The sequence below is a fragment of the Heptranchias perlo genome, chromosome 4 (assembly GCF_035084215.1).
Source record: "Heptranchias perlo isolate sHepPer1 chromosome 4, sHepPer1.hap1, whole genome shotgun sequence".
NCBI classification, from domain to species: Eukaryota; Metazoa; Chordata; class Chondrichthyes; order Hexanchiformes; family Hexanchidae; genus Heptranchias; species Heptranchias perlo.
In genome coordinates, this window is record NC_090328.1 from 115,649,886 (window position 1) to 115,671,349 (window position 21,464).

The 21,464-nt window shown below is 43.8% G+C and overlaps 1 protein-coding gene across 1 annotated transcript in view; it reads right to left on the bottom strand.

The window, feature by feature from the left end:
* The window catches only part of fktn (fukutin), a 32,022-nt gene extending 16,579 nt beyond the window's left edge, over window positions 1-15,443 (bottom strand). Inside the window, exons 1-7 of the mRNA XM_067983493.1 lie at window positions 15,356-15,443; window positions 13,357-13,490; window positions 6,546-6,605; window positions 4,324-4,521; window positions 3,074-3,351; window positions 1,302-1,434; window positions 90-219 (exon numbers count right to left, since the gene is read on the bottom strand). Coding sequence (XP_067839594.1) covers window positions 90-219; window positions 1,302-1,434; window positions 3,074-3,351; window positions 4,324-4,521; window positions 6,546-6,605; window positions 13,357-13,461 — 904 coding nt within the window. The 5' untranslated portion in view covers window positions 13,462-13,490; window positions 15,356-15,443. The remainder of the gene's footprint in view (window positions 1-89; window positions 220-1,301; window positions 1,435-3,073; window positions 3,352-4,323; window positions 4,522-6,545; window positions 6,606-13,356; window positions 13,491-15,355) is intronic.
* Between the last annotated feature and the right edge of the window lie 6,021 nt (window positions 15,444-21,464).

A 21,464-nucleotide genomic window follows, 5' to 3' on the forward strand; every position in this document is an offset into this window, starting at 1 on the left:
TAATTAAATTAATTTTTACTGTATGTTTGCAGAGCAAATCTCAGTAAATTTTCTGAAAGCTATTCTAGAATATGCAGATGGTACTTTACCTAGACATGTTCCACTGCTGAGCCAGAATGGCATTTCATGTTTATTTAATGTCTTTGCAGCCAGATGAAGCAAATCCTTAGCCTTTTTCTTAAACTCCATGGCATCTTGGGATGTGTCCTCAGGGTATACCTATAATGAAAACAATTGTACGCAGGATATAAGTAGAGAAAAAGTGAAGCTCACTCTTCTAAAAATAGATATACCTTTGTGAATGTTGCTGGACCTGTTATAAGTAACTTGACATGTTATACATTAATTGTAATCCCTCCCACCCAAAACAAAGTATAGCAATGCTTTGATATACAAAGATCCAGTGATGAATAAACTTACAAAACCATACAATTATAGTTGTAATTAAACCACAATAAAGACACAGTTAATGAGGAATAAAAATATGTAAAAATATGAAGCCATTATACTTGGACAAAAAAGATATATAGCTCAGAAAAACAACATCAATATAAAGCACACGTAATTGTGCACAAATATGCAAAGTAAGCATACAATTAGGAGATGAATATAAAAGTTTTGGTTTGTGTGAACTGCTGGACAGGATTCCCATTAAGGCACCTCTATGGATTTTTGTATTAATCTGGACATATTGTAGTGTCGCTCAGTACTTTTGCAAGCTCCAAAATTGTCTAATCTCAAAACACACTCAATCATTACCTTCCTCCAAAATTCCACAATCATCAGCTTTTTAAAAAGCCCAATTCAACATATGACTAAAGTTACTTTGATTTACAGATTTGAATGCATTGAAAAAAAAAGCTTACTGGTCCTCATTTTAAAGTCAGTATCCCAAACACTGAAATTATCAAAAAAAGTAATGATTTTTCTTTAACTGACATGGATTGATGTCTAGAATATTTTTTCTATTTCAGTATATTTAAGCTATTTTTCCTCTTCTCCCTTTTATTTTGGTGTCTATTCCTTTAGCTCAATAGTGATAAACCTTGTCCAAAAATTGGCAAGATGTATTAAAATCAAATCCATTCTCTTCTCTCCACCCCACTTCACCTGAATCTCAAATTGTGTATCCGTTTCACCAAACCTGTGGAATATTTTGACCTACAACAAAAAGTTAGTTGCGAGACATTGATCCCAAAATGTTTTGAATCCCATAACTGTGTTATAGCTTCTTACTGCAACAAGAATTGGCCAAACAATTGGGAATTTATTAGCATAAATTAGCAGGTTAGCACACTAACCTGGTAAAACATCCTTGCTTCCTTGTATCTGCATTCAACAAACCTGGAATGAGAAACCTCTTCTAGAAAATGTTTTATTTCCTTAGGAACGTGGATTTCTAGTCCATCAACTGAAGCTAGACGTAGCTCAGGTCTATAAGAATCAACACAATGTTAGCAAAATAAATTAATAAATGGATCCTTCTCTCTCCCTGTTAGCTGCACTGTTTGAGGTTGCATTGTATAGTTAAGTAAGCTAGGAGACAATATTAATGCCGACCTTGAGATACTGCTTCTGCTACTTTGTCAGTTGAGGGCACATTGAAGTTTGTCGCTCTGCAGTACATTACACAACTACTTCGTCTGTCACCAATAAGGAGTGAACATGCTTGGTAACAGGATCTCTTTGGTTGATATTGTCCTCTATTGCTAATCCTGTGTTTGCAATATATGAAATTCATTAAAACAGAGGCTCCACATAGGACCCTGTAAATATATATAATTTCAAGGAAATTACTTTTGTGATGAACTGCAGTTTCTCTATGGATTCTCCAAGCCATGGAAACCACTTTTGATACATAGTACAGAATTATGACAAGAATTTCAACTCCCCCCCCCACCAAAAAGAACCTCCTTCTCCATAATAAATAAATTATTGGTTTTAAATCATGACTCAAAGTGGATATGAAAATTAAATACTTCCAAAATAAAAAGATTATAGGTAGAAAATGTTAGTCAGAGGTCCAGTTCTGTATCAATTATTAAAATTTATTAAAATTTAATCCCTGAGAATGTTTTAATTCTTGCAGAACTGTTTAATTTACCTTGAATAGAACATGCCAGTGGACCAGTTTTAATACATTGATCAAAGAAGTAAGCAAGGAGATAATCTGCTGCTGATTGATAAAGTTTGAGTTGCTGCACATTTGTTGATCTCAATTTACTCCAGGAAATGTTTAAATTCTAGAGTTTCTGATTGGCGTTATTTAACACATTTCATATAAATGAGTTATTATTAGTGTTAAAATAATGCTAATTGGAAAACTTAGACTAAAGTCCAGCAAAGTAGAAGGAGTGCTTCGAATAGTCTGCATCTGAAAACCTCCAATCAAAAGATACAATTTTCATGGAAGAATGAACAGAATCACACATACAATCCCCACAACATCAGTAAAATCCCCAGAATCTCATGTAATAAATATAAAATTTGACTTATTCAGTCACCATAAACCAATAGGCCTGCTAGAGATGACGCTCAAACAGTTTCTAACAAAAAAGTTCACAGACTGAGTGGAAAAATCCATTTATAATCTGTTATTCTGTTTGTCTGCATTCTATTTCTCAGCTGGTTATTAGGTCCAATATCATCACATGACTAAAACAACATGCCACCAGATTACAGCCCATGCAAAATATGCATTTATTTAAATACACTGTCCAAATAAGTTGGACTAAATCAGCTTAGATTGCTTGGAGTAGTATTTCTATCACCTTTCATAGAACCTGCTGAGTCCCAAACAGATGTCTTGAGGTAACTGCCATTCTTTCTTTAACTCCTCTTCTGTGTCAGTAACCTAATCACTAATTCTTGGATTTAGATAGATTCATCTCCTACTCTTTTCAAATTTTAATGGTGACCTGCACTTTGTGATTTGGCCTTCAGCTAGGTCTCAATTAAAAAAAAATTAAACTGAGTAACTATAGAGGTTACACTGAGTTTTAACAACAGATCTTGACTTCGACCAGCAGCACATCTCGGATCACAAGTCTCGGATCACTTAGGTTGTACTTACTTGTTGTAGGCTCCAGGATAACGCCCAAAATGCAGCTTTCGAAAATGCACAAATTTTTTGTCTGCATTTTGCTTGAGCCGCAGCTGCCCATGCCAGAGGAAGTTACCACTCCTTTCGTAAAATACCACCAGGTGGATGGCATGATTCTGTAGCTTAAAGATGTAGTGCAATGGAATTTCTGTGCCAGAAAGACCATCCATTCCTGCCAGTCGTGGGTCTTTGCCACTCAACTCCATCCACTGAAAACCTTCCTCTTCGGCTTCTTTCTTCAGGAGCACCTTGGTGAATTGAAAAAATATTTTGAAAAGCGATAGCATACAAAATCTGATGGTCAGTCTCCAGTCAGTATTTTCAAACACTGTTTGATTGACTATGGTTAAAACTGCTGCAAGAAATTCCTCACCATCCATTGAAATAACTGGACATCTTACATTGGGGTTAACGTTAACCAAATGGCTTTAAGGTGACTTAAATCCAATTTGTGATAAACAAAATTATACAGAAGCAAATAAAAAAAGAGAAATCAGATTACAACAAATACCTTTCACCTGAGATCAACCTGTCAAATCATTTCAACATGCATTAAACGTAGTTTGAAACAGCATGGAGCCCCTTCTTGTTGCAGTGGCGAAACAAGTGGCTTCCAAGTGAACTGAAGGTATTGGGCTGCCACACAGATATACCTAGGCCAGGCAGCAAGCTCACTTCTGAACAAACAAGTATTTCTCTCATTAAATGTATTTAAAGAATGTTCAAAATCCTCAATTAGAAATTAAACAGGTTTTTAATCAATCATCTCTTCTAGGTAGGTACAGCCTGCAGTCTAATAGGACGTTGAATCTTCTAACACTTGATAGGCATTAAAGAATAATGCATCTATTCTTTAATAAAGGGATGTCTTATTTGGTTAACTCTGATTAACTTTAGTTCAACAAATTACTTGGGCTTCCAACCAGATGTCCCACCTTTGTATTCCAACAGAAACTAAAGCTTCCCGTAGGGAATAACTAAGTATAGTCCATTTTAAAAATCCTAAGACACCAGCTGTGTTAAAATTTTATTTATAAATATAATGTCCAAATATTATAATATAAAACATAAAAGATGTCTGTCACATATGTATCATAAGAACATAAAGCTTGAAATAAAAAAGGCCATTTAGCACTTCAAGCTGATTCTAACATATAGTCCATTATATGCACTTCATCATGCATCAACCATAATATCCATAAAATTATATAAGCACTTACTTCATTTTTCCAAAATTTGTCCAATAGTGCAAATGTAGTAAATTCCCTGGGAGCACACAGGTATTTGCAGTTCAGCCCACTACCTGTGCTTTCTTCGTGGCGAATATTCTCATTCATCCGTCCCAAAACCAAAGGATCAATGAGGTACAAAGGAATGTTATGGACCGATACCAAACTAAGAAACTTTTTGACCACTTTCTAGGAAAGAATACAGACAAAATTACAATGATGCACTAACCATAGCAACAAAAGCACATGATGCTTTGTATAATCCTGCAGCAAATCTAATTTTGCTTCTTTAGTCAAACTAGTGATCACCAGGGGTGTTGCTCACAGTCCACTGGGTGTGGGATGGTGGGAAGCTGTGGCTATTTGTGTAGAATCAAAGAGCAAAAGGGAGCCATAGAGGGAGTACATGGTGATGCCAGGCGTGGCATTAAGGAAGTAGAGCGGGAGCCTAATGGACACAGAGCACAGGTATACAAGCAGTAGTAGTGGAGGTCATTTGAAGTGAAACATCAATTTAAAAATGAGATTTATTTTTGTAATGTATTCATTTATAGATAGCAATCGTTCCTACCTTTGTTCACTTAGTGGGACAATAAATCAATTGTATTGGGCTGTACAGATACATAACATGTAACTACACAGAACAAGGGTGGCACAACCCAATCCAGCTCCCTCTCAGGTCCTACAGAAATCACTTTTATCTCCATCCTGCTGTGGCAATAATCTACTTTGCAAGAACATGGCAACAAGATCATCCAGCCTATTCAATTCAACTGCCATCCAAGTCCAGTTTCAGGACCATACCGGACCACCACTCCATGTGGATTCAGAAGTCTGACCATGTTGTTTTGCATGTTTCAGCTGAGTCAGAATTCACTACACTAGGGAGCAGTCTTGTCAGAGAAGGGCGGGGGGAGTGGGGATGCAAGGGAGAGACGGGTATTGGGAAGAGGAATGGGAAAAGTCGTTGGGATGCAGAGGCAGGCCCAAAACCTCCGTCAGTAGGTAGGGGCTGTCAAGACCCAAAACGTCCATCAGCTAGAAAAGGTTACAGGTCTTAAAAGGTCGGTCAGCAGGAGGTAAAATTGAAAAGTTCTTCACTGCTACAACGAGAGATGAGGGGAGGCCATTGCCAGACTTCTTCGAGTGGAGGGAAGGGTGGTGGTGACAGGTCACAAAGACCCATCATGGGGGGTTCTGGTCCCTCCACCACTGATGAAATGTCTGGGAACCTCAGGTGTGTTTGTGCTTGGTGGCTCAGTAGAACAGTGGCAAGTATGGAAACTTGCAGGCACAGGAAACACAGGCAACACTGACTAGTGCTATGGGGGAGGGGCGTGGGGGAGAGGTAGCAGTAAATCTGGACGCGCACTATTGTGGAATGCAATGGGGGGGGAGTGAAGGGGGGGCCGAGGTACGTGGTCTTCAGATTGAAAAAACTTAATAGAACAAACAGAATAGTCTGCTATTTATTTAGGGGAGGGGGTTAGGAAGTGATTCTCCAAATTTAGATGGGTCGGGAAGGTTAAGGCCTTGGAGACTCAGTTCTCGATGCGGTTAACAGAAACCGCGTACTACTAATCCACACATGCTCTGATATTAACCATGTTTCATAAACAGCGCTCGTGAGGTCTGAACTCCTAGGCAATGTCACAGAGGAAGATGCAAGCTGGCACTCCGACCAGCAGGTTCCTTTCCCTCCATTACTACATCCACTTGGTCCTCCTCAGTCTCTCTCGCTAAGTCACATGGTACTCCCTCCTCAAATTGACTACTTGGGGCTTGAGCACAAATATCTAAGACGATATTTCAGTGCAGAACAGAGTCAATACTGCATTGTCAAGGGTGCTGTCCTTCAGATGAAATGTTAAACCAGGTGGATTTTAAGAATGTTATGGCAATGTGTGAAGAAGAACAGTGGGATTCTCCCAGTGTCCAAGCCAACATTCTTACTTCAATAAACAAAAATAGATTAACTGGTCATTCATTTTATTGCAGTTTGCAAGATCGTGCTGTGCACAAAATGGCTGATATGCCTTCATAACAAGAATGACTGTACTTCAAAGCAATTAACCATATGTGAAATGTGTTAGAACATCTGAGATATGGTGATAAGCGCTGATATAAATGCAAGTTCTTTCTTTCTTTCCTCTGCCAAAGCCTTTACGGTACCATGAAACAGAATAGTAATGAAGTCTAAATGATATACATACCCAGTGCACACTGTCTTCCATGGAATAACTCCCTTTGAAATCAGAAATGTCTGCTCCATTCTAAAATAAACCAACACAACAAAATAACTTGTAAAAGATGCTATTCAAATCTGAGTTTACATAAGAACATAAGAAATATGAGCAGGAGTAGGACATATGGGGCACGATTTTAGCACCCGTGATCAGGTGCGTTCCTGGCGAGGGGGGCTCCGAAAATCGGGGATTCCCCCGGCAGGTCGGGAGCCCGGCTCCAACCCGCCCACTTCCGGGTTTCCCATAGACGCGCTAACATAAGCGCGCAGCCCCCGCATGTGGGACTCCCGCCGGCAATTAAAGCCGGCGGGGTGCCACTTAAGCTATTTATTTTGGTATTTCAGGTCGTTTACAGACCTGATTAACGAGATATTTTAGGAGGGTTGGGTTTTACAAACAACTGGAACTATTTCTGTCACTTTGGACAAGGTTTGGCCTCCACCACCCTCCTCCTAACAATAAAATTCACCAACATGCACACTTACCCCGGTGTCCAAACACATGTACCTACCTTGCGGACCCCCTCAGATGTACATCTTCCAGATAGCTGCAGTCATGACCTCCTCAGAGGGCGAACGGCATCACCAGCCTCGCCGTCCACCTCTGACACGTGGAGCTCCACAACACAGTGCTGTGACACATCCACATGCACAGCAGGAGGGAGGGCAACGGCAGAGAGAGATGCGTCGCAGAGGGCACTACCCTCGCCACAGGCTCCACAGACCGAGGCTCAGCTTCCTGGACCTCTCTGAGCAGCAGTGCACACGGAGGCTCAGAGTCACTCGACATGTAGTCGTGGACATCTGCAGCCTCCTTCATGCTGAGCTGCTCCCGGCTGGCCCGAGCACCATCTTCTTACCTGTCGCTGTCAAAGTCACCACTGCCCTCAACAACGTCGCCTCCGCATCCTTCCAGGGTGCCACTGGGAACATCGCCGACGTCTCTCAGTTGTCTACACAAAAGAGCCCTGCAAATACACCTACACCCACTCTGCAGTGACACAATGGGTGGCATCAGTTGTGGGTCTTCATTGTGATCCTCAGGAAAGGGCATTATTGCACAAACCAGACAAGATTCGCAAAGACGTGGCAGTAGTGGTGCCAATATAATATGTGATGTGAGTTGATCAGAAATTAAATATAAGTAAAAACCATGACAAACCCTCAAACACCCTTGTGCATCCCCTTCATGCCTTACGCTGCCTACTGCACATATGTGATGCATGCCCTGTGGCTGCAGCACAGGTAGTGGCAGGTTGAGTGAGGCTGACCATGAAAGAGATGCATGAGAGAGTATGAGATAGAGCCATGAGATTGTATGAGGATTGGGTTCAGTGGTAGTGGTGGGATGAGTACTGGCGAGGTGAGTAAGTGCAGGTAAGATGAGGATGAGGTTTGAGTGGGTGTGAGGGGTGATGTGACAGAGTAGTGTTGGCAGTGCAGAAGGAGGTGTGGGATGGGGCGGTGATGTGGCAGAGAGTGTAGGGGAATGAGTAAGTGTACTCACTTTGGCTGACCTACTTAGGTCATTGCAGTGCCTCCTGCACTGTATGCAGGTGCATGATATGTTGGTGGTGCAGGTGACCTCCTCTGCCACCTCGAGCCAGGCCTTCTTGGTGGCAGAGGCAGGCCGCTTCCTCCCACCCGCCGGGGGGAAGATCTCTGTCTTCTCCCTCCTCCTCACCCCATCCAGTAAGAGCGGGAGTGAGGCATCATTAAACCTGGGAGCAGCCTTCCCCCTGGGCTGCTCCATGTTGTAATTTTTCCCATTTCTTGCAGCATCAGTCAGTGGAGGACTGCCCCTTTAAATAGAGCTCCTCCAGCTGACAGACCTTACCGCGCATGCGCAGTCCGCCCGCCGCGCAGCTCAGCAGCGGGGAACCCGGAACAAGAGGTAAGTGGATCCAATCAGCCTGCGATTGCGTTCGGGGCAGACTGATTTCACCGGGTGCGTTACCCATGCGCCCAATCGCCCCCCTCGCCGCGAACCCGCCGCCCTGATAATATTGTGCCCATGGCCCCTCGAGCCTGCTCCGCCATTCAATAAGATCATGGCTGATCTTCGACCTCAACTCCAATTTCCCGCCCAATCCCCATATCCCTTGATTCCCCGAGAGTCCAAAAATCTATCGATCTCAGCCTTGAATATACTCAACAACTCAGCATCCGCAGCCCTCTGGGGTAGAGAATGCCAAAGATTCACAACCCTCTGAGTGAAGAAATTCCTCCTCATCTCAGTCTTAAATTAGCCGACTACTTATCCTGAGACTATGCCCCCTAGTTCTAGACTCTCCAGCCAGGGAAACCAGGGTTTATATACATGACACTGCATTACAACCTGTAAACAGGTCAAAGTAGGGATTCCAAAGGTTTTTGGTGGCTCTACTAGTACAGGGCTCTGTAGTAGCAGAAGAATGGGGTTCTGGGACTAAGGGCTCGATTTTACCGTCGGGTTTCCTGTGGGTTTCCAGCGGGGGGGCCCCGAAAATCCCGATATCCAGTCACGTGACCGGATCGCGCCACGATCCCGCCCACTTCCGGGCTCCCCGATGACGTGCAGGGGTGCGTGCGTGGCCCCCGCTGGTGGGAATCCCGCAGGCAATTAAAGCCAGCGGGATGCCACTTGAGGTTATTTATTTCGCTTGTTCAGGTCATTAACTGACCTGATTAAGGGACTGTGTGTGATTTTGGGGAAACATGGGACTGTTTCACACACTGGGGGAAACAGTCCTAGTTGAACTGGACGTGTTGCAGCCCTCAGCCTGTGGCAGCTGCAAAGGTCCATTTGACAGGTGGGGGGGGGGGGGGGGGAGGGGGAGGGGGAGGGGGAGGGGGAGGGGGAGGGGGGTGGGGGGAGACCCTCACCCATTGCAGGAGGCCGCTCTGTCACTTGGGACAAAGTGTGGCCTCCACCAGCCCCCTCCGGACGGTCAAAGTCACCAACCTGTACACTCACCCCGGGGTCCGGTGACATGTGCCTACCTTGCGGACCCCCTCAGATGTACATATTGCGGATGGGGGCCGCCGTAGCTGCAGTCATGACCCCCTCGGAGGGCGAACAGCATCACCAGCCTCGCCATCCACCTGTGACACGTGGAGCTCCACAACAGAGTGCTGTGACACATCCACCTGTACAGCAGGAGGGAGGGCTACCGCAGAGAGAGACGCGTCGCAGAGGGCACTACCCTCGCCACAGGGTCCACAGACCGAGGCACAGCTCCCCGGACCTCTCCGAGCAGCAGTGCACACAGAGGCGCAGATTCACTCGACATGTAGTCGTGGAGATCTGCAGGCTCTTTCATGCCGAGCTGCTCCTGGCTGGCCCCAGCACCATCTGCTTACCTGTCGCTGCCAAAGTCACCACTGCCCTCCACAACTTCTCCTCCGTATCCTTCCAGGGTGCAGCCGGGTACACCGCCGATGTCTCTCAGTCGTCTGCGTGGAAGAGCCCTGCAAATACACCTGCACCTACTCTGCAGTAACACAATGGGTGACGTCAGTGGTGGGTCCTCATAGTGATACCCAGGAGCGGGCATTATTGGACACAACAGACAGGATTCGCGGAGACATGGCAGTGGTGGTGCCAATATAATGTGTGATGTTTGTTGCTCTGAAATTCAATATCGGTAACACCCATGGCAAACCCTCAGACACCCTTGCGCATCCCCTTCATGCTCACGACACGTTTGCCGTACGCTGCCTACTGCACATATGCGATGCATGCCCTGTGGCTGCAGCACAGGTGGTGGCAGGTTGAGTGAGGCTGGCCGTGAGAGAGATGCATGAGAGGGTGAGTATGGGATAGAGCCATGAGATTGTATGAGGATTGGGTTGCGTGTTAGTGGCGGGTGAGTAATGGCGAGGTGAGTAGGTGCAGGTAAGATGAGGATGGGGTTTGAGTGGGTATGAGGGGTGATGTGACAGAGTAGTGTTGGCGGTGCCGAAGGAGATGTGGGGTGGGGGCAGTGTTGTGGCAGATGGAGTGTAGGGGAAAGACTACGTGTTCTCACTGTGGCTGACCTACCTCGAGCCAGGCCTTCTTGGTGGCAGAGGCAGGCCGCTTCCTCCTGCCGGGTGGAAGATCTCTGTCCTCCCCCTCCTCCTCACCCCATCTGATGATACCTGGGGTGAGGCATCATTAAACTGGGAGTAGCCTTCCCCCTGGGCTGCTCCATGCTGTAATTTGTTCCATTGGTTGCTGCATCTGTCAGTGGAGGACTGCCCCTTTAACTGGAGAGCCTCCAGCTGACAGATCGTACTGCGCGTGCGCAGCCCGCCCGACGCGCAGACCAGCAGCGCGGACCCCAGAGGAGCAGGTAAGTGATTCCAATTAGTGCATTGCCTGCTACGATCGCGCGGGCAACCCACTAATTTCACCGGGCGCGGAGGCCACGCACCCGAAACCCAACCCGCCGGAAACCCGCAGGCCTGCTAAAATCAGGCCCTAAGTGTCCATGTCCTTTCCCAATATTTGACTTTTCTTGGTAAGCCACACAAATGCTATAGCGGTCTCTAGTGGCAGAAAGAGCTGCAGCACCTCATTATTACTCAATTTTACCTGTCTATCAAACTTTAAACAGGAGCATTATTTTTGCTTCCAGTTCTGCAGGTCAGGTAAAATTTACAATTTCTTTCAGAATTGTATCGGACTGTCATAAAGGACAATCTATCATGATAAGCTGAACCTGCTAAACAATAAGAACTTAAAAGAAAGTGCAGGGTGTCTTGTAAAAACTAGCTGTGAAAATGAAAGTAAATAATCTTACGCAACTATTCAATGAACAGAATATGAATCTCAAAATGCATAGGTTTTCTCTTCCCATTCTTTAATTGTCTCCCCAAGTAACATACAACTCAAAAGGGGGCAGGTGACCTTCTCCTTGCTGTTTGCATGTTCCATTCTATGAGAATCAGATAGGGTATGTGTGAGACTGGCTCACATTGACCTTCCTTATTATGTCCCTTCCTGTAGGCAATGCTGCCCCACAATAAAACAGCGGAGACTCTGAGAATGACTGACACAAAACCACATGCCATCACTCCATGATGAAGCACATTGAAGCTAACATGCTGTGCTATCAAATACAAAGGGAATTTTTTTATTTCATGAGGTAGGCATTTAAAGAAGTAATATGCCTTAACGTGACATTCCAGTACCGAAGCTGTTAAGAAACTTGATATTTCTGCTAATAACTTGCTGTTTTAAAATAACCTATATTTTAATTTTTTTTTTCCAATGATAAAAAGAGTACTGCCCCGTTACCATATTCTATGTGCCAGCCTGACAAGACTCATGGCTATGTTCACGCCATCTGCGGTTTCTAACCATTTCTCAAACAACACTTATTATAGGGGCACGTGTAATACAGTCAGAATTGTATTTGTCACTGCATAGTCAATTAAAAATATAATTTTGAAAAACAATAGCCTCAGGATCAAGACAACGTAGAATTTCAATTAAAAAAAGAGCAGCATAAAGCCTTCTCTTTTTTTCGAAAATAAGCAACTGACAGCTCAAATTGGTAAACGCACTGTGTGGTGTGGCTTGAGCCATTCAGACCAGAAATGCCCCAGGATGATCCCTGATCTGTGCCCAGACAGCTGAACTCAGCTGGTGCAACAGTAGGGTGGGTATGATTGGTCTTGTGTCCTGGGAAAGATTTTTTTTTAAAAGTCAGCCAGGTGCTGACTGCGAGACAGCACCACTGCTAAAGGTGTACATGTGGATGTTGTGTGTGTGGTGGGGGGACCGGGGTTGGGGGGGGGGGGCGGTGGGGAGGGGAGATAAGTTCAGACTCAGCTCTGCTTTTTATTAGGATTTAGTGAATCGAAGCTGCATAATTAATTAAAAAAATAATACTCATCAATAATCATGAAGATATCTTTCAATGATTACCACACGGACTGCAGCGGTTCAAGAAGGCGGCTGACCACCACCTTCTCAGGGGCAATTAGGGATGAGCAATAAATGCTGGCCTTGCCAGCGACGCCCACATCCCATGAACGAATAAAAAAAAACAAGACTGAATTCAATACACATTCTAGGAAAGCAATGTTGTACTTGATCTGGGGCTCCTGCCTTTTTTATTCAGAACATTTAGCCAGGTAGATTGAAAACTGTCAATAAAATGTCAAAATTATTTTTGGGGGCTGTAAATCCAATAGCTCAACCACATTTTTATTGGTTTTATTTGCAATATACGTAGATAATTTTATTCACAACATATGCAGATAATGTACCAAAATGGGGGAATTGTATTTTTTTTCTAGAAAAAAAACTGAGGGGTGACCTGATAGAGGTCTTTAAAATTATGAAGGGGTTTGATAGGGTAGACATTGAGAAGATGTTTCCATTCATGGGGGAGACCAAAACTAGGGGCCATAAATATAAGATAGTCACCAATAAATCCAATGGGGAATTCAGGAGAAACTTCTTTACCCAGAGAGTGGTTAGAATGTAGAACTTGCTACCACAGGAGTGGTCAAGGCAAATAGCATAGATGCATTTAAGGGGAAACAAGATAAACACATGAGGAAGAAAGGAATAGAAGGATATGCTGATAGGGTTAGATGAAGGGGGGTGGGAGGAAGCTCGCGTGGAGCTTAAACGCTGACATAGATCAGCTGGGCCGAATGGCCTGTTTCTGCGCTGTAAATTCTATGTAATTACAATTGGTCTCCAACTGCCTGAAAATTCTGTGCATATATTTTTCCTAAAAATAAAGTTTAGTAAGTTTTTAGTGTCATAAATGACTAAAAATACAAAATACCATACTTGCCTTTGATGAAAAGTATTGTTTATAATAATACAGTTGAAACAACAGAAAAATTGAACTTGTCAGAGTCAGGAGGGTCAATATGATGGTCTTATTGATTCTAGGCATTGGCCTTTGTTTGTGCTGTCTTCCAAAAACTGGAATAAAAAATAAAACTCTTTACAGACAATAAGAGTTTCAAGCACCACTTACATCCTCAATTGAATCAAGCCTCCCCACTGCTGCCACCTTGAACATTCAAAACCTTACTAAGCTCCCAATCATCACATGGTACAAACTAAAATCATAACTCATGTAATCATTGCAAGTAAATTAATGTCAAGCAAACACAATATAAACCCATTGAGATTTTACTTTACCCCTATAAAAATCTGTATCCAATTTTTGATATATATATTAATGACCTGCACTTGGGTATAGGAGGCATAATTTCAAAGTTTGCAGATGACACAAAGCTTGGAAATGCAGTAAACAGTGAGGAGGATAGCAGCAGACCTCAGGAGGACATAGACAGGTGAAATGGTAAAACACATGACAGATGAAATTTAATGCAGAGAAGTGTGAAGTGATGGATTTTGGAAGGATGAGGAGAGGCAATATAAACTAAATGCTCAATTTTAAAGCGGGTGCAGGAACAGAGAGGCCTGGGGGTTCACATACACAAATCTTTGCTGGTGGCAGGTCAAGTTGATATGGCTGTTAAAAAAAAACATATAGTATCCTTGACTTTATAAATGTGATGCATTTAAGGGGACGCTAGATAAACACATCAGGGAGAAAGGAATAGAAGGGTATCCTGATAAGGTCAGATGAAGTAGGGAGGGAGGAGTCTTGCGTGGAGCATAAACGCCAGCATAGACCAGTTGGGCGGAATGGCTAGTTTCTGTGCTGTCATTTTGATGTAATTCAATGTAAACAGAGGCAGAGTACAAAAGCAAGGCAGTTATGCTAGACCTTTATAAATCAGTGGTTGGGCCTCAACTGGAGTATTGTGTCCAATTCTGGGCACCACACTTTAGGAAGGATGTCAAGGCCTTGAGAGGGTGCAGAAGCGATTTACTAGAATGGTACCAGGGATGAGGGACTGGAGAAGCTGGGGTTGCTCTCCTTGGAACAGAGAAGGTTAAGGAGTGATTTAATAGAGGTGTTCAAAATTATGAAGGGTTTTGATAGAGTAAATAGGGAGAAATTGTTTCCCTGCCATGGGGTGTAAGATCTGTGTATCTGCACCCTAGATCTCTGTTCCCCTACTCCATTGGAAATGTTTGGCATTTAAGGCATGTTTTCTTTCTCTGTCCTTTTTCCAAAGTGTGCTACTTCATATTTATTCACGTTGAAATCCATTTAAACAGAGACTATTGCTTTCTTGTTCCACATTGAATAATGGTTCCTCCAAACAAAAATGAGTTCCAAAATGAAAATGCCGTGATTTACTACCAAATTGTCTCCGACACTTTCAAAGCAGCAAAATTGAACAGATTTTAAATTTTGCACAGAAATTAAATGAATGGAGATGCAGTGGGTTAATTTAATGGGGTGAAAAGGGAGATAGAAACGGGGAGAAAGAGAAAAGGGAGAGAGAGAGAGAAAGGGAGAGAGGTGGATAGATGAGGTAGATAGAAAGAAAGAAAGAAATAAAGAGAGAAAGGGGGAAAAGGAAAGTGACAGGGACAGAGGGAGATATATGGCGAGCCAATCTTCCGGACGATCTGCACAAGGCGCCGTCCCTCCTGCCGATCTCTTGTTTCCACAGCATTTACTGTCAACATTTGTGACCCGAAGAGATGCGGGGTTAACGGGGACGCGGTGCGCTGCTAAGAGTCGCTCAGCACCTTGTCCCGCGGCTCTCAGATCCCGGGCACAATAACCGGGCCGGGCCATCGCAGAGCCAACACAAAGGCCCCTGGTTAAAGTGATCGGGCAGCCGCCTCCCAGGGCTCGATCGCCAGTTGTAGACCGAATCGACAACCCTCACCCCCCGGATTACCGGGGCTCCTCTTACCCTCCGGCGTCCACCGCAGGCCGGTTATTCCCCGTTATTCTAAAACGCAGCTCCGACTCCGAACCACCGCCGCCCCCTCCGTATCCCGGCAACCGAGACCCCGCCCCGCAGATCGCGCCAGATGGCATCCCCTTGCCAAAGTAGAGCAATTCTCGCGAGATCTCAGTGCTGGTGTGACGGTTGATGAAGGGGGGGGGCTCGTCAGTGACGGTTGATGAAGGGGTGGGGCTCGTCAGTGACGGTTGATGAAGGGGTGGGGCTCGTCAGTGACGGTTGATGAAGGGGTGGGGCTCGTGAGTGACGGTTGATGAAGGGGTGGGGCTCGTCAGTGACGGTTGATGAAGGGGTGGTGCCAATGATAAATGGCGGTGGGAGGCTGACTGGAATTAAAGATCAACTTGTGATGAGCCCTAATTGAACAAGAAGTTTGCATCGACACCCGTGCGTGATCAACGTCATTAGAACAGCGATCTCCAGCTGCTCCTCCAATCCATATCACTGTCCTTCATCACCTTTGGGTCAAAATCCTGGACTTTCACCACCCACCCATTCCCATCTAACACCATTATGAGTCCTGGGCTAACATTTATGCCTCAACCAACATCACTAAAAACTGGTCATTATCTCATTGCTGTTTGTGGGATCTTGCTGTACGCAAATTGCCTGCCACGTTTCCCTACATTACAACAATGACTACACTTCAAAAAGTATGTCATTGGCTGTATGGCTATAAAGTGCTTGAGGTCGTGAAAGGTGCTATATAAATGCAAGTTCTTTCTTTCATGATCACCACAGGAACTGCAGGGGTTCGAGAACCAAGCCCACTGCCTCCTTCTAAGGGCAACTAGGAACAGGCAATAGATGTGGCCTTGCCAGCGTCAACCATAGCCCAAGAACAAATAAAAAATACGTGTTCCTCCACAGTGAGTGTTGAAAAGCTATTCCACTGCAGGGGTCTTCACAGATGAACTATGTATCTCTTCTTCCCCCCCCCCCCCCCCCCGACATCCATGATGTGCTTTCAGCAGGAGTTAGTAGATAATTTCAGAAGTGAGCACCTTGGCGTTTTTCTCTCTTCATATCTGAGGCCAATTGCAGACAGAAAAAAAAATACTGCAGATGCTGGAAATCTGAAACAGAAAATGCTGGAAACACAAAGTCAGGCACAGCATCTGTCAAAGTCAACATTTCAGGCATTGGAACCAATCGCAGGCAGCCCAACAGCCAGCCCCAACCAAGATCAGGTAAGTCAGCGCAGAGGATGTAGTAGTATGAAAATCAGGAAACAAAGTTACTATAGATAAATCTTAGTTGCACTGAGAACGGGTGAATAAGATATTGGGTCGCATTAGCAAAGGGATAGAGAACAAATCAAAAGAAGATTGCATTGTTGTGTATGGAATTGGACAAACCCATCTGGAGTATTGTGCAGTTCTGGTCACATAGTCATAGATTGAATATTACCCCTGAAATCGTGCAGATATGAGCAATGAATGACAAGGTGGATATAGATGAGGGAGGCCTTTTGGATCATTCATGCAGAATATAAAACTTACATTCTTCCCATCACACCATCCAACTGCCTTTTGAGTGAATGTAATGTTTTTGCTTCCATTACTCTCCCTGGAAGACCATTTCAAGTGCTAATCACTCTGCATGAAGAAGTTCTTCCTAACTCAGCCCTAAGCTTTCCTTTCACCAGGTTCATCTATGCCTTGTTCTGGAGTCTTGGCATACCTTGAAGCTCCAGATTAACCTTACCTATGCCTTTTAATATCTTCCATACTTGTATATGGTACCTTCTCAGTCATCTCATCTGAAGGCTAAAAAGCCCAATTCTTGTAGCTCAATCCTTTGACACTAGGGATCTGTTTTTTGGCTCTCCTTTACATTTCTTCCATGTCTTGAATGTTTTGATAACCAAAATAGAACACAGTACTCGAGATATGGTCTGATCAGGGCATTATACTGTTCAGTGTAACACTTTCTTACTTATACTTTACAAGCAATATAATTAAGCAATCTTTCCACTTTGTCTATTGATGCTCTACAATGATAGTACATTTTAGATGCTGAATCACACCCTGATCCCTTTATACTTCACCTTTAGCTATTTCTATAACATGCTTACCATACTTGTGACGTCCATTTTTCCACCAGTTTGTAGTACCTTGCACTTATCTGTATTATTTGCCACTAACTTTGAGATTTTTATCTATTCCTTTTCTAGGTTCTGGCTGCTTTATCTGCCAGCCCCTCCAAGTTTAGCTGCAAACTTGGCTGGTTTACATTGGGTTTCTGAATCCCAATTGTTAATGTAAGTTAGGAACAGTAGGAAGCCCCAGCATCAAACCCTAGGCATTCCATCCAGTACTCCTCCCACCCTGACATCACTTCCTTTACAATTATCTCCTGCTTTCTTCCCTTTAGCCAGCTCGCCTTTCACCTCTCCTAACTCCCGCCCTGAGTTGGCATCTGTTCCCTTTATTTATTTACTTATTCATTTTCCTTCTGTAGTGTATCTTGACATTTTCTTCATTAAAGGTGCTATATAAATGCAAGTCATTGTTATAGCCAAGATGCACATCCAACTATCCTTGCAGGTAAGACCATGATTTATTCAAAAGATGAGGATGGCCATTTGGTCCATCTTAGCTCACAGATCTAGAAAACCCTTATAGTTCACCCACCATAGATTCCAGAGGATCTGCCCCTCGTCATGTATTGGTCCATTCTATGCGTTGATCACTTTTTGTCTGAACAACTACTTCCTGACATCAACTCTAAATTTTCCTTTTCCTAGTTTAGAACTGTGCCACTGTATCCTGTTATCGTGGTTTATTCTAAAGTGGTATCTAAATTTCTCTTTCCTATACTTTCAGCTGCAAATAAAGTGCAGCAAAAGGACTGATCAAATTGTTCTGTGGCGATGTGAGCTAGATAAAACACTTATGTACATCAGATCCAACCCAAGTGTCTTATTTTGTGCACCAGAGCTCTCATGTTTCCTTCCAATTACAAAACCTCTATGAATAGAAAATGGTTTAATCTTTTCAAACTGGTCTTAAGGTCATAATAGTCCCACTATAGAGCAGATAAAACAAAATAAAGAAAATGTTTTTGACCAAGAATTTTACAAATATGTAGTATGCGTTTGTATTGTTTACCGGTTTGTGCGTTAATTTACTGTAAAGATATTTTTTATCTGAAAAGAAGGATGCTTTGTGAGCAATAAAGATTGGTGAAATCATTGGCAAGTATGCTTAGTTCCTTTTGCCACGTGAAAGTTACCGTGGAGAAATCTCCATATGTGCTGTGTTGATGGAGAAAATAGAAACTCTACAGTCCAAATGAAGCATGTGGCAAGTTCTGGAACTTGCAGCAGAGACCTACATGACAGAAATCCGAAGACTAGTCTTTTCATTTCTCGTAAATGCTCAGACTGCTGTCATGCAAGCCGTGGGCTCCATTGTCGTCTCCTCTGGGATAGGGTTAGAGAATGCATGGAGACACTCATTGATGGCATTTCAGTAAACTCCATGCTGTTTGTTATCACGCAGATCAGTGGGCGGATTCGGACAATGTCCAGTAGCAGGAGCCGGTGAGAAATGGCAATGGATGATGTTGCTGTCTCTCTAGATGTGAACACATCTCTACCCTTCCACCACCACTCTCTGATGACATTTGCAAGAAAGTTTCTAAGGCTAGGTTGGCGCTGCTGCTATGGAAGTGGCGCAGCCTACCGCTGGGCTATTTCAAGCCGAAGCTCACAAAAGTCGAGAGCTATCTCAATCTCAAGAGCCCCTCATGGACATTCAGCAACTAGTCACACACTTGAATGGGAGGACCCTAGGCAAGACAGAGGGTCAGAGGGATCTTGGTGTGCAAGTTCACAGATCCCTGAAGGCGGCGGAACAGGTAGATAAGGTGGTAAAGAAGGCATATGGGATACTTGCCTTTATTAGCCGAGGCATAGAATATAAGAGCAAGGAGGTTATGATGGAGCTGTATAAAACACTGGTTAGGCCACAGCTGGAGTACTGTGTGCAGTTCTGGTCGCCACACTACAGGAAGGATGTGATCGCTTTGGAGAGGGTGCAGAGGAGATTCACCAGGATGTTACCAGGGCTGGAGCGCTTCAGCTATGAAGAGAGACTGGGAAGATTGGGTTTGTTTTCCTTGGAGCAGAAGAGGCTGAGGGGGGACATGATTGAGGTGTACAAAATTATGAGGGGCACAGATAGGATGGATACTAAGGAGCTTTTTCCCTTCATTGAGGGTTCCATAACAAGGGGACATAGATTCAAGGTAAAAGGCGGGAGGTTTAGAGGGGATTTGAGAAAGAACTTTTTCACCCAGAGGGTGGTTGGAGTCTGGAACTCACTGCCTGAAAGGGTTGTGGAGGCAGGAACCCTCACAACATTCAAGAAGCATTTGGATGAGCACTTGAAATGCCATAGCATACAAGGCTACGGACCAAATGCTGGAATATGGGATTAGAGTAGACAGGGCTTGATGGCCGGCGCGGACACGATGGGCCGAAGGGCCTCTATCTATGACTCTATGACTCTATGACTTTCACCAATGGGAAATACCAAGATGGCAAATATAAGCAAAATGAACAGATCACATTCAGGGAAATAAAATTTGGTTGTAGAATGACTAGAGAATGTTTTTTGTTATAGCAATCAGGCAGCAAAAATGGTATATTTGGCAGTTCTGTGGCTGCTGCCAAAAATTAGGTGAGGGTGCACTTCTTAACAGCATAGTGAAGATGTAGGGAGGATGTAGGGCATAGTGAAGTTGTGGGGAGGACTGTTCATGCAAGGAGTGGATGGGATAATTCTGAGAAGGTCGTCTCAATGAAAGCCGCTCAATGGTCCGTGTTGATTCATTGTTGTACAGTGAAGTTATGGGGCATGTAGCAAACAGTGATGATGCATGATACTTTAGCCAGGATAAACATAGAATCTGTCTAGGCCTCAGAATCATTATTTTATTATACCAATGGTGTTCTGTAGGATTGCTTTTATGGATGCATACAGCTTATTACACCAGTGTTTGGCAGATGTATGTGGCTGCTCCAAAGCAATTATGAGCAAGGACTTTGGGGTGCAGTGAGCATCACTGGTCTATTATCCAGCCTTGCACTTTTCTTTCTGGATCAAATAATAGGGGCACAGTGGATTGCCTTAAAATAAAATCATTGCAACCTGCAGAATCCAGGGCAGATGCTCACAGACGAGCTGCAAATCGATCAAGTGGTAGTCCTTGTGATTCGTGATTGAGCCACTATTGTGTGCAGGAGCATTTGGTGAGATCTTGGACTCAAATCCTGCAATCTGCTTTAAAAATAAAACCGGGTCCCTTTCCTGCTGTTGCCTCTTGTATATGGGGAAAGAGATGAAGTTCCTTGCGCTGGTCACCAACGCATGAGTCAACTGCTTTATATATCTGTCTGTGGACTGCAGATTAACTGATATTGCTGACCTCTCTAATGGCAGCCTAGAATGACCCTGAGGAAAAAAAAGTTTAGGACTGAAGTGACCTTTACAGCCACTGGTAGTACTGTAACTGCCCTAGAGTTTGACTCCAGGTTACTTGAAGCATGCATTACAACTCCCTGATAAATTGAAGCCTCTGTATACATTGTTCCTCAGGCAAGTTGAGGTAAATCTGACAGTCTATATTTGCAGTTAGGAGAGTAATAGTGAGTAGATGCAGTAAATGGAGCTTCAGTATTCCTTTAGATTCAATGCTCCTATGATACAATCTAGCAAGTCTTACATTCTTCCTCATCCTTTTCTTCATTCAATTAACAAGAATAAAGAGGGATTCTCATAGGGAAAACCATTGCCCCATTGGGGGATGGGGCGCGGTTACCAAAATTGGGTAACGCCAAAGCCCTCTCATCCACAGAGTTGTCTATAGTACAACTAAATAAAATGGAACTGACATAAACATTCAAAAAAGCAATGTGAAATTACACCTGTAGGTTGCTGCTTGTCCGTTTAAATAACTTTCCATTGAAAATTATAACCTAGCAACTGTAGTTATATGGATGAAATGAACTGATGCACAGTCTGCAAAATGATGTTGGCATCATTAT